At 47.9% G+C, this 13,695-nt stretch overlaps 1 protein-coding gene across 1 annotated transcript in view; it reads left to right on the top strand.

Moving 5' to 3' along the window:
* Positions 1 to 8,872, top strand: part of LOC149351288 (MAM and LDL-receptor class A domain-containing protein 2-like) — a 74,612-nt gene extending 65,740 nt beyond the window's left edge. Inside the window, exons 37-42 of the mRNA XM_089575604.1 lie at positions 192 to 767; positions 930 to 1,055; positions 2,996 to 3,136; positions 3,905 to 4,016; positions 6,969 to 7,026; positions 8,340 to 8,872. Coding sequence (XP_089431730.1) covers positions 192 to 767; positions 930 to 1,055; positions 2,996 to 3,136; positions 3,905 to 4,016; positions 6,969 to 7,026; positions 8,340 to 8,438 — 1,112 coding nt within the window. The 3' untranslated portion in view covers positions 8,439 to 8,872. The remainder of the gene's footprint in view (positions 1 to 191; positions 768 to 929; positions 1,056 to 2,995; positions 3,137 to 3,904; positions 4,017 to 6,968; positions 7,027 to 8,339) is intronic.
* The last annotated feature ends 4,823 nt before the right edge of the window (positions 8,873 to 13,695 follow it).

Here is a 13,695-nt window from a genome sequence, read left to right as displayed (position 1 = left end):
GTCACTCCGCTCTGTCTGCGAAGTCTGCCAATGTTCACTGGCAAAAATCGATTAGGCTGCTAGGACGGCCGGTCGGTTGTCTGCTGGTGACCATCGGTACATCGTGATGGCAGCACGGAGCAACAGCGGCTCGCGTGTCACCTGGCCGTATTTTATGCACTTATGACCAGCGATCACTATTCCCAATGCAGGAGATTATTCCACGGCTGCGACAACAGGTACGGACGTCACGACTCCTGAAGTAACAACAGACTCTGGAACAGCTACAGTTGCTTCCACATCACGAGCGACAGCAGCACCAGGCATACAATCGACTACAGCTGGCCTCACGTCAGCAGTGACAGCAACTACAGAGCACGAAGCAACTACAACAGTTTCCATCTCGCCAGAGGCAGTTACAACAGACAGCGTAGCAACTACAGTTCCTTCAACGTTACCTGGGAAGGCAACAACGCAGTCCGAAACAACGGCAGCTGTTTCAAAATCGTCAGTAACAGATACAGCCTCCGAAGCAACTACTGTTGATTCCACGACAGCCGTGACAGTGACGACGGCCATAGCAAGTGTTACTGATGAGAAAGCGTCCCCAACGGAACCAACGACACCTTCAGCGACTCCCGAGACTCCTGTTTCTTCTACGACAGCAAGCGGCGGCCGCGGGTGCGAGACAGGCATGTTCAGCTGCCGGGATGGCGTCCACTGCGTTCCTGCTCTGCTCCTGTGCGACGGCGTACGAGACTGCCCCAACGGAGCGGACGAAATCTGCGGTAAGGGATCGTAGTCGCTTGCTCAACACACGTGCGCCTTTAAAATATCTGAATTTCAATGGTTAATGCTTTACCAAGGGCTGCTGAGCACGACAGAGCAACCGCCTAGTGTTTGTGCGATGTTACTATACGATCGCGTGCGCATCGCCATTCAACGTGCAGGAGACCATCAGTTCTGTCCCGATGGCCATTACTACTGCCAAAAGCCCCCATCATGTCTCGGAAGGTCCAAGCTCTGCGATGGCTACCGTGACTGCGAGGACGGATCTGACGAAGTTCTTTGTTTTGGTCAGTATAGTGCTGTATTTGTTTCGCAAGCTATACCGTACATTTCTTGCGTCACTGCTACCTATTCAAGGCTGGGATGTGATCTTCTCTGCAGTACACTTATAGCAAAACAGTACAATACATGATATTTATACACATGAGTTAGCAGATGCAATGAAAAACTATACTTACAAAGAGTGAGCACCACGCATTGTATTCACCAAAGTATATAAAGGATGAGTACAAAGCATTACATCGGCAAAAAAAGACAGAATTGTGAAAACAATATTTTACGCAGTCAAGGTGTGTTGAAAGTTTTTTCTTGAAAATCAGATAAGTCAGTTTTTCAATTGTCACTCGGCAACGAGTTAGTCTTTCCCAGATAATATTAAGGGCGAGGTGTGATGTTTGGTTTGGTTGATGGGTTTTAACGTCCCAAAGCGACTAAGGCTATGAGAGACGCCGTAGTGGAGGGATCCGGAAATTTCGACCACCTGGGGTTCTTTAACGTGCACTGACATCGCACAGTACACGGGCCTCGAATTTCTCCTCCAAAGAAATTCAACCGCCACGGCCGGGATCGAACCCGCGTCTTTCGGGACAGCAGCCGAGCACCATAGCCACTGAGCCACCGCAGCGGCCGAGGTGTGATGTCTTAGCGTTCGTGTGAAGATGGGTTGCACTTTGTGGGAATGATGAGTCCAGGTTTAGATATGATGGGCAGGAGCGATGCATGCGATAGCTGAAATGGGGAATGATCATAGTATAACGAGAAGACTTACGTCGAGTGAAAGGGTTGGGAAAATTGAGTGTTTGGTTTACTAACGACACACTTTGAAACGATGAGCGTGATGAAGGCCTGACTGAACCTGACAGCTTTCTTTTGGACAGACAGCGTCCATCGTGGAGTCTCCGTCGTGATAAGTTACAAACCATCTTGAGTTTGCTGATCATAACCTAACGCCCTGGTTGCAATCTGAACACGCTTTTTCTTTTTCATTTTGCTTGTAATGTTCTTCGGCTACCATGTTGCTCTATTGTTTGCATCAACATGCCGAAAAAGTTGGCCGATTTCGTAACTATTGCCTCTCGGCGGGTTTTAAATAAAATGGACAAGATGAAGGAGATGGATTGCTGCTACGCACACACATTCTTATGTCCTCCGCGCGTGTGGGCGTTCACTTTGCGCAGATACTTCGGATGGTTGTGGTGGCTTGTAGGGCTGCAACACGTACGGTGGTTAGTATAGCATACTCTCTACCCCGCTGACGTACTGTAAATATGCGTCACGCTTAGCTGGTTAGCTGGTATCTATGAGTTGCCATGGCCGGCTTGCAGCTGGGTTGTCTTGTTTCTGCGATTTACGGTCACGAATGGACCACATTTTATGGCATGAAACGAAACAAAAAATTGGAGGACGCTTAACCTTTAGGAGTGGAACGCGACAGCATGTTGCAGCGCTGCCAGGGAGTCCACGGAACGCCATCGCCCGTTCGGTGCGACGCCTTGCCCGTTGGAAATACCTTTGAACGCAACGCATTTTTGAGGAAAGGAAATGACGCAGTAACTGTCTCACATATCTCGCTGGACACCTGCAGCCCCCGATTATAGGTTTCCGGTTCGAATTCCTGCCGCAAGATAGGCTCTGATTAGTTTATGCTGCACGAAACGCTGAATCGTATGACACCATCCGGAACATTCTGCGGGAAACGGTTGGCATGATACGATTTTTTCCGACGCGCGCTGCCGACAACTACAACTACGACGCCGACGGCTTTTCGACCGAACGAGCTGTATACTCTGTAGCGTAAAATAATTGTTGAACTGTCTCGCATCTAGTTCTATTACGAAAAAAGCTGTTACATCTTTTTTTTTTCATGACGTGGTTGTACTGATTAGAGCTCCCGGCAAGACTTATTATTTAGTATTTTTACAATTTGTGTCTCGTGGTCTTGACCCAGTCTGCCCAGGCTACTTCTGCCGCAACGAAGGAAACTGCGGCATTCACCCAGCATCAGGCGCACCAAACTGCTCCTGCAAGCCCGGCTTCGAGGGTAATAGGTGCCAGAGGCAACCTATATTGCAGCCTCCAAGCCCAAGAGGTACCTTGCACTTATGACTCATCCTTCTTTCCGCACTGCAGTCTGTATTTGTGAAAATAGAGGCGCAATAACCGTTATGGCGTAACAATACATTGAAGGAAGTCTGACACTACTGTACATTCTTGATAAAGAATCCAGTTGTCTAACAGCTGTGATTAAAATAGCGTGAATACGACGGTAAGCGGTATTTATCGGCTGATTGCTGTGAGGCATGCCATCACCTGCGTTTATGTGACGACACTGCAAAAAATTCTGGAGCTTGCGAGTCGGACCTACAATCACTAGTGTTCTTCATTGAGCGGTGGCGCATCGGGCCAGCATCATCTGCTTTAGTAGTCCGTGCTTTTATGTCCCGCTGAAAGCGGACAAACACAGGCTTGCATTGCGAATTAATCTTTCTCGGGGATGTATCTGTTCTGTCCGATGCAATACTTGCTTCGATGTCTTGATCGAACGTTAATGCTCCTACATGTCAAAATTTGTGCACCACCCCGTCCGCAGACGCAGCCTTTTATCCTCCCAATTCTTAGCATTTCTGGAAACCGATGGCATTCCAGAAAAACCTCCATGACTGAGTGGTTCGCTGTTAAACATCGCGACCTCCCCCCTACCTTCGCGAAGTTTCACAGACATTTGTTAGCCCCATTCCCCTAAACTGGATAAGCTGGGGTGATTTGTCTGGGATGCTGACGCATGGAAATTCCACTTGCTCCCGTTGACTGCTCCCACTCACTGCCGCCCGCACGGGTGGCGCGCGCACGTGTTCAGTTGCAGGCGCAACCGGTACCTGGGCTTACGTTGCTCCCGTGCTGGTGCTCGTCATCCTCGGCTCCACCGTCGGCATAGTTGTCTACCTCAGAAAGAAGAGGAGGGACGAGATGTGAGTCATGTGGTCCCCCCTCATCACCCCTCACTTTTCCCAGCACTGCAGGCCGACTTACAAACGACGGCGGTTCCTTTAACTTGCTGCAGATATCTTTGTAACGCAGGAATGCATTGCACTACATTTTTAACTTTTACATGTCTGCTGATTTTTGTCTGTCTGTCCGTCTGCGAGTGGGCAACATATCTGGGTAGCGCTAAAGCTCACTTGGATAGCGATAAAGATAGCACGTGGATTTATTAGCGCAAACTGTGTTCATGGCCACGCATACCGTGCACGTAGCCGAAATATGAAAGGGAACACGGGAGCGCGCGCGGCGTCCGGGCGTCGCGATGCCCTGCCGCCGAGAGCAGGCGAGAATAGACGTTACACTAGGCGCATGCGCCTTTGTTGCGGATTCTCTGCGGGTCTCGGCGGCGCAGCGCTTCGCAAAGCGTGGAGACCACGCGCTCCTAAGCCCCCTTGCACATTGTCATTATCTGTGCACTGCATGCGTCGCCGTGTCGGTAGGAGAATGGGTTATGCACGTTAGTCATGCTAGCTTGGAAGAAGACGAGGGTGGTGATTATGAAGAGGAACGACTAGTAGATGAAGGAGGCAATTTCAAATAACGCATGGGCTTACCGGGAACTCCCGTAAGAAGAAAAAAAAAAGTGCAGGAAAGAATCGCTAACTGCAACGCGAAGCCTACCGCATCTCCTTGCTAAATGCGTGTGCATGGAAACACGGCGCAACACTCGTGAATTCCTGCGCTAGTATAGTCCGGAATGAGTGCGGACATGTCTGCATTTTTTTTATTGCAGCACGACCAAATAACTTTTTCTCTTACAACCACACTTCATTTATTTTTTTAGAATTACGCTAGGCTGATGTTGTACAGATCACTGAACGCTGCTAGCAGTGTGTTGTTCTCTTCGAGCGATTGTTTTCCGCACATTTCTGCAAGGCTCGTCATTTGCCATACGTACAGCCGGCCGCACACTTAACGCTAATGCTCTCAGTATGTTTGCGGCAGCTGACGACAGCTGGTGTGCAGTTCGATTTGATTGCTTTTTCCCCTGTGCCCGATGGCAGCCCTGGGACCAAGCTTAGAAAAGGGCGCAATGTCGGGTTACCGCGATAAGAAAACTGCAACACGTTGCCTGGACGTTGCTGTCTACGCGGCGATCGGGTACAGGCGTAAAAGCAGCCAAACCGAACTGCGCACCAGCTATAGGGGTATCCACGTGACGTCATTTTGTTGCCCAGCGCGTAGCTTCAGCAGTGCAGGCTGAAGCAGGAGATGATAATCCCATTAGACACGCACGCAGCCTTTCGCACTGCTCCACAGACAACAAGGTGGCGGCCGCTGTGACGTCAGTGAATACTTCGTGCAGTCAGCCGCCGCATATATACTGAGAGCGTAATCTCGCACACTGCGGCTAACGCTTCATGGTACTGACCTCAGTCTAAGCCACGCTGTGCGTCATTCATTTTAACAGCGCGGGCGACTGTATATGAGACCTTGCACAATGTTGAGGACGGAGGGGCCCAGGAGTTGCGGCGGGTCGTTCAGGCAATCAGGTCCCGGCTCCGAAGGAAGATGGCGAACTCCATTGAGGAGGAAACTGTAGAGAAGGTTTATTCACATATTTACAAGCGTAAGAGATCAGAAGTGAGAGACTGAAGTGAGAGACCTGAAGTGAGAGACGATTCTGCCGCATTCGTTGTCGACTTTTATGTCCTCCTTGTTCCCTAAATTCCCTAGGTTGAGGACGCCCACGCCGGAGTGGGAGGGGCCTAGAACTTTCACTTGTGCGCACAAACATAACAACACACTTATGGTCACGCCCCTGTCACGTGTTGAGTCCAAGGGAAAGAAGGTTGCCGTCGAGGCGTCGACTGCGGTAGGTGGTGGTTTTAGGCCAGCCAAAGGTTCCCGCGGGTCACCGACATCTGTGGTTCATCAACTGACACCCGCCGCTCGAGGCCGGAACGCGAGGTCACGAGAAAGGCCGGAAAGTGGTCTTTTGTCCTTGGAGATGTTCGAACGATGCCCGCCAGCTCGTCGCGGTGCTTGGCACGCCAAAGAGCCACAGGAAACGAAGCTCTTTGTTCCCCCGGCACGCTCACAGCAATTGGGGAAGATAACGTCCGTCTCCCCGCGGCGGCGGCGGCGGTGTTCGACACGTGCAGGCACTTCAGAAAGGGGGTCTTGTTTTGCTTAAACTTCAGCCCTTTCGTTTTGGCCCTGCACTCCGACCGGACAAAGTACATAATTGGAATCAGCTGTCACTGGGTCCCCTGTGTGGTCCATGACGGCAGGCTTGGGGCAACGGTCGCCGAGTAGAAAGCAGGTACTCTCAGCCACCCAGGAGACATATGTGTGCTGGCTGCTTCCGCCGCTGCTTAGCCTTCGCCGTACCTTGCTTAACGACGACCCACGTTTGGTGGTAATTTCTCCCAGACCCGCGTTCTTCGACCCTGACACCGCATCTTGCTTCCCGATGACACACGTCGGGAAGTAGTCTTTCCAGGCCCGTGTACTAGGACCTTAACAACAACTATCCATCTCGCGAAAACTGCCAGTCGACGGAAAGAGCGGCTGCAAGACAAAATAATGTTCCTTAAATGAGCCTGCTGTTTGCGCTTGCTCAAATGTGTCTCGAATACGCTTGAGACAGTTTCGTTGCGGCATTATTACTATTTCTTTATAAAGTTCGTGCCGTATTATTATATATTGATCTGTCACATGAAAGCTGCTGTGAAGTGCACGTAAAGCTTTCACATCGTAGCTCTCTTCCCTACCAGCATGTGGCAGACACCTTTGGGCCTACCTAGTGCGAGTTTCGTTAAGTTTTCGTTTGATGTTTTCGAACGCTGTCGCACTAAGCGCTGGTAAGCACAGCTTCGTCTTCCAATGTTATTTTATGCGACTGATTTTTTGTACTTCTTTTCTTTTTTTTTCAGGGAGGAAACACATCAGGTTGTCGTGGAAAACCCAATTTATGGGCTTGATCTGAGCCAGGTAAGGGTGGAATTGTTTTACACTTGCGCGCTTTGTCTGCATCCTTGGCTGAAAGAGATAACTGCGAGCCGTGCGATCCGAATGCGATATAGTCTCATGAATATATACTTGGACGGATAATAGTCGCCAGCGGAGCTTGTCAACTTTTTAGCTGTTTTTTTTTTTATTCGAGATGTTTGCCATTAGGCATATTTTAACCTGGCTTAAGCCGTTTTCTTCGGTTGCTGCGGTGGCCACAAATAAATGATAGTCCAAACTCCTTATGCCTCGACTGGCGAGCATTAGTAAATAGGTGGGGGTAAATAATCTACACTTCTAGTCCAACGCTCCCCCTCTCCCCCGCCCCATTCCCTCCTTTACCCCGAGATAAATAATAGCCTCTGAAAGTGTATGTTCCAGCTTATCATCAATAACTCGGCTCGCATTTATACACTATCGAACGATACTGCGCGACTTTCACTCATTATGCTTTTTCCCGTTAGCAGCATTCCAAAGAAATGTTTTATTACGCCCATAGCAAATCAAAGTAAAACGGTCTCCATTCATGGGAGCGTCAAACTATACGCGAATAAGACGCGAATGAAGCGGGAAAGAATGCGGGACATATACAAGGAACAATCACTCACACGAAGCGCAATTGCTAACCTGGGACCCCAGGAGAACACGTCGGCTACTTCAAAGTATCACGATTTTCACGGGGGGCTTGAACGCTGCATTCCGGCTTCCTCTGAAAGCGTACTAACCAGGCCATACGGAGGGTGGTTTGTCTTTTAAAGTGTAAAAGCCTATGTAACGAGGTTTGAGTGCATGATGGGGGTACTACAGTTGTCACTGCTGAACCAAAACAGTTCACTACGCATGTCTGTTTCGGCAAGCTACATGCTGGACGTAACGCTTTACGTAGTTTTTTACGCCGCCTCCTTTGCCTGTGCTTGTAACATACCGCAAGGACTTAGCCAACAAGATATACTTACGTCACCGCCGACTGTGACCACCTCGTTGAGGAAAACTGTGGTGTGTCCTCCTACTAGTGGTTATAGCGCTCGGCTGCTGACACAAAAGACGCAGGTTAGATCCCGGCTGCTGTGGTCGAATTTCGATGGAGGCCAAATTCTAGAGTCCCGTGTACTGTGCGATGTCAGTGCACGGTAAAGATCCCCAGGTGGTTGAAATTTCCGGAGCCCTCCACTACGGCGTCCCTCATAGCCTGAGTCGCTTTGGGACGTTAAACCCCCATAAACCCATCCTCTTATTTAGAAGAGATTGTTTCTAGCGCATTTTCTCATTTCATTTTCATGCTTTGCTTTTTGCAGATAAACACCCCAAGGCAATCGAGACGGTCAGCGCAGTCATGGTTTTCAAGAACATTTAGGTTTTCAAACGCTACAGGGGTTTCTGCAACAGAATGTTGATTTTATTAAGCATCCTTCTTGACATTTCACCCTCGCTACGTGTTGATTTTCTACGATAATCTGTAATTATGTTTTGTATTCCATCTCTTTATTTACTTCACGTCTGGAAGGACTCAGTCTTCACCAATCCATAAAATGCAATCACGACCGCGTGTTGCCAACCATACACGCACGTAGTCATATAGCAGCAGGTCAAAATTCAAAGCTTGCTATAGATATAAGGTTTGCGCCATGAGCGAAAGAACACCTTCACCACATTTGTCCCCGTTTCAAATTTATTTTCGTTTTTTTTTATTTAGCATCAGACAAACATGGTGTGCTTCAAATACAAAATTTTCTGCTATTTAACTGTTCTTTTTTGCTCGCAACTCATCACAAATATACGAATCTCTCCTCATAATGTCTCACTTGTGTATTGGAAAAATAAAAACATATTTCGTTTTCGTCTGCCTGCCTGCAATCAAATCTGACGCGAAGCTGCTGTTTGTCTTTGAGACGCGCTCCTTGGTGAGCTAGGCTTTCCCCACACAGCTTCGCTATAGCGTGCTGACAGGGCAGTTAACTTTGTTTCTTTTCTTTTCAACCTTCTTTTTGCTTACACACCGCAATCGCAGTTAGGACCAAAGGTGACATAAAATTTGGAAGAAGCTTAACGCGGACCAATAAAGCGTCGTATTCTGATCGCTTAGAACTGATTATGACGGCACGAAAAAATGAAAAGTAAAATGCTGACTACGTCTGCATCTACCTAATTACGAAGCTGACTAAAGTGGAGCGCGAAAAAAAAGTCTGCAGTTTTCAAACATTAGTTCGGATATTGCAATAGAAAAACCACGTGAAAATTGATCGCTATTCGACTGTAAAAATGGGACTAAAAACAACAGGACAAAGACGCCGGACATCGGGTCTATCATGACGCTTTTGCATAATGTTTTCTTACTCTTCATCTCGAGTGCATCATCCTGGCTCAAGATGTACTGAAGAACAGGACCAGCTTGAACGTTTAATGGCGAAAATAAATAGAAAATATTTTGTATAATCAAAATGAATCACTGTGGCTAGTTAAACGGCACAAGCACTTCCCGTATTTTTTTAGTGTACCGCTGAGCTCTGCCTGATAAAGACGCAGTTAGTCAGCCTGACTTATTACAAAAAACATTTATGGTCTGCAGGACGATGCGCATAGCACAGTCTTATGGCTTTCATAATTTGATTTACTTTAAACAAAATTCTCCAAGACAAGCAACACACATGGACTCTTTATTAACTACCACATTACTTTGTAATCCAGCTAACTTCGCAATGTTATCCCTACAGCAATAAAGACCTTCACTGAAACTTACGGTTCCGCGAAGAAACACTAACTGCTCGTCTTTATTTTTATTCTGCTTGACATTCTTATGTAAACTCACCCGTTTCGCAAAACTCTTTCGTGTTCATGAAGTCACTAGTTTGCTTCCATGAGTGCAAGCAACAAAGAGCTCATTGGTCAGCTGTCCTTGCAGTTTCAGTGGGATGTGGTGCCCAGTTCATACGACACTGTTGGCTCTCCGAGTAGGGCAGTTTTCCCACTTACTTGAGATTCGGGGCGCCTGCAGTGGCATAGAAGTGCCAAAGCTCTGCCCGCAAACTGCTGGGGCCAGTCGTGTAGTTACCGGTTTATTTTTTAACGCACTAAGCTTGCGAGCACCACAATGACATTATCTGGACAAACAGCTCGGTTCCTGTGCGATCAGTGTTGCCAAAAATGGCTGCCACACAAGCCATTTTTGCACGCAACAAACTCGCTACAAAATCTCTCTTCACGGGCACGTAAACGTCACCTCCGTACATAACTGTAAAAGATAGAAGTGGAAGAGGCATGTTCTCTAATAGCAAAGACAGCGAAGCGTTTTTGTTGTTTTTTTTTTGTCGTTCTCATCGCTTGTGGGCACCGCCTCGCCCTCCCTCAGCCTAAACCAGCGAGCACCGAGAAGCTCTACCAGATCCACTTCTTCTATAGATTAGCATGAATGTGAATAACGGCCTATGCGAGATTGTTTCCGGCTAATTTCACGAGGAGGAACCACGGTGCTGCACAATTATGCTCTGCAAGACGATGCGCATAGCACAGTTTTATGGTTTCCGTAATTTGATTTACTTTAAACAAAACTCTCCAAAACAAGCAACACACGATCATTAAGCTTAAAAAATACATCACGGACTATTTATTAACTACCACAATTCTTCAGCAATCTGTACACACGCCGTTTTCTGCACACGTCGTTTTGCTTGTGCCACAAGCCACCAGCATCAGGAACGACCACAAAAGCTAATTCCTATGCCTAATTCGCGTTACAGGTTTCTTAGCCGGACTCTTCGGCCAGGCTGAGCGGTTTGCTCCGCTGCAGCTGATGCGACACCAACGATGATCCTATATATATTACTAATGCGTAGCTCGATCGAAGCCTGTATAGAACCCGCTTTCTAGTGGTGGTTCTGCATAACGTTCATGCATGGCCACGCAAAACTGCTGGAGCGTTAACTTGAGGCAAGCTTTGAAACAAGGAGCGCGTTGCGCGAGTATCAAAACATTGCATGCGGCAGCCGCCTGGCGCAAGTAGCTAACCCATTCCTAACCTATTCCTACTAAAGCCGGAAACTAATTTCATAAGCGCTCACGGCACTCGTGCGTTAGATATAGCCGCCACATATGCACTTTTACTTAAAAGCCCGTTGCCTACCGCAAGACTCTTAAGGCCTGATTTGAACAGCGAGAGCGTTGTTACGAATTTGTTTTTCTAGCGCTTTGAACAAAACGTGCAAAATTCAAAATGCCCATCAGCTGAGCACCGGACCATACTTAAGAACCCAAGTTTAGCCCCGCCGCGGTGGCTCAGTGGTTACGGCGCTCGGCTGCTGACCCGAAAGACGCGGGTTCGATCCCGACCGCGGCGGTCGATGAAGGCGAAATTCTAGAGGCACGTGTGCTGTGCGATGTCAGTGCACGTTAAAGAACCCCAGGTGGTCGAAACTTCCGGAGCCCTTCACTACGTCGTCCCTCATAGCCTGAGTTGCTTCGGGACGTTAAACCCCAATAAACCAAACCAAACCAAACCGAACCCAAGTTTAGAGTAGATCGCTTGCTGAGACCGTTCCCAAGACGTCCTCATCCTCAGCAAACGTTCTGATGACAATATTTTGGCCATTTGCAATGGTTCAAAATTATTTTCTTAGAGCGAGCAAGGATTTTAGATAATCCAACGCCCGTCTGTAATATTTTTTTTTTTTTGAAACTTGGGAAAAACACACCTAGGCGCAAATGATTTCACAAGGACACAAAAAAAAGACGAGGAGACAACGGACAGGCGCCAACTTCCAACTATTTATTGCTCGAAAAAACACATACATTTATAGTCTCAGGCAACGCCCACATTTACACACCACGTGCCTTATCGCAGCCCTGAGTTATCACCAAGCACGAACATTATTGCTCAGAAAATCGTACTCCGCCGCATACAACTTAACTGAAGTGTCACTCACACACAAGGCTGCCTTTTTCTTTATGTGAAAGACTTCCAATAAAAGCCTCGCCTGCTTGAATTTGCTTTTGCCCAGAATCCTCGCCTTTTCCAGTCGAGGTGCACACTTGCACGTGTTAACGTGGCTCACCAAAGTGGCGTATTTATCTTTATTATTCACTACCTTTTTGTCATGTTCCCCAAGGCGTTTGTTAATGCACCTCCCCGTTTGCCCTATATAGGACATACCACAGGTCAGGGGTATCTCGTACACCACTCCTTCCATGCAGCGTATGAAGGTTCGCTGATGTTTTATGCTGCAAAATACAAAACGCTGCACCAGTCCAAAGAATCTTGAAGAAAGGGGCCCTGCGGTAAAACCTGAAGGCATGCCTTATGTGCACAAAGTGTCACACAATTTGAAGAAGGTGGCTAACAGGCACAAGGTACCGCTCGTTTTTTCAGCCCCAAACAAGTTCAGTAAACTTATACCCCGGATTTGTGGCACTGAGCGCCCTGGGCGCAGCATCAAACATCAGCGCACCTTCGTACGCTGCATGGAAGGAGTGGTGTACGAGATACCCCTGACCTGTGGTATGTCCTATATAGGGCAAACGGGGAGGTGCATCAACAAACGCCTTGGGGAACATGACAAAAAGGTAGTGAATAATAAAGATAAATACGCCACTTTGGTGAGCCACGTTAACACGTGCAAGTGTGCACCTCGACTGGAAAAGGCAAGGATTGTGGGCAAAAGCAAATTCAAGCAGGCGAGGCTTTTATTGGAAGCCTTTCACATAAAGAAAAAGGCAGCCTTGTGTGTGAGTGACACGGAGTACGATTGCGGAGTACACGAGTACACGGAGTGCGGCGGAGTACGATTTTCTGAGCAATAATGTTCGTGCTTGGCGATAACTCAGGGCTGCGATAAGGCACGTGGTGTGTAAATGTGGGCGTTGCCTGAGACTATAAATGTATGTGTTTTTTTTTTCGAGCAAAAAATAGTTGGCGCCTGTCGGTTGTCTCCTCGTCTTTTTTTTTTTTGTGTCCTTGTGAAATCATTTGCGCCTAGGTGGGTTTTTCCCAAGTTTCAAGATGCAAAACCAACTAGCCCGTCAACATGCCTTACCGTCTGTAATATTGTTTTCAGTAAGTCTTTGAAGAGACGTGCTAGTTTTTCTTTTTTTATGCCTTGGCTCACGTTACGTGGGTGAGCGTGAACGACACTTTTCTCTGTATTCAGATGTGACTGAAAGTGGCGGTAATGCCTCATTTGTTGCCGTTATTTTAATATAAAAGCTCGCAGCTATGCAGTGATCATCGTAGATTGTTTTCACGATTAATAGCGGTTCGGCTCCTCAGGGGTGTAGAGAACGTGCGAGAGATGTAAGTTGCACCATCGGGTGTTGGAGGGAGACTGTGAAAGGGTGAGCAGATGTGTGCGGGGTTGTTGGTCACCGACGGATTAAGGTGCACCTACAGCCCCTGGTGTCGTTCTCAAAGCTTCTCGCGTGTTAGAATAACTCGTGTCTGGCAGGAACTAATGACGTCGTATACGCCGGGTTCTGAAGACTGTCGAGGGACGGACGCGAGCTACTAAGCGACCATTGCTGCATGCGAGAGGTTTTGATTATTTGGTTCCTGATGGGCTGGCACCAACTTCCATTTTATTTCAAGTCAGTCATGATAGAATACCGCTTTCCAGCACCTGAGGGGAGAAAGAGTGAACCTGGGAACGATAGAATGACACTTCGCAG

This window comes from Amblyomma mixtum, chromosome 3, assembly GCF_055824585.1.
Source record: "Amblyomma mixtum isolate Tamu chromosome 3, ASM5582458v1, whole genome shotgun sequence".
Taxonomy (NCBI): domain Eukaryota; kingdom Metazoa; phylum Arthropoda; class Arachnida; order Ixodida; family Ixodidae; genus Amblyomma; species Amblyomma mixtum.
Note: the sequence above shows the minus strand (reverse complement) of the source record. Positions and strands in the feature narration are given on the sequence as shown.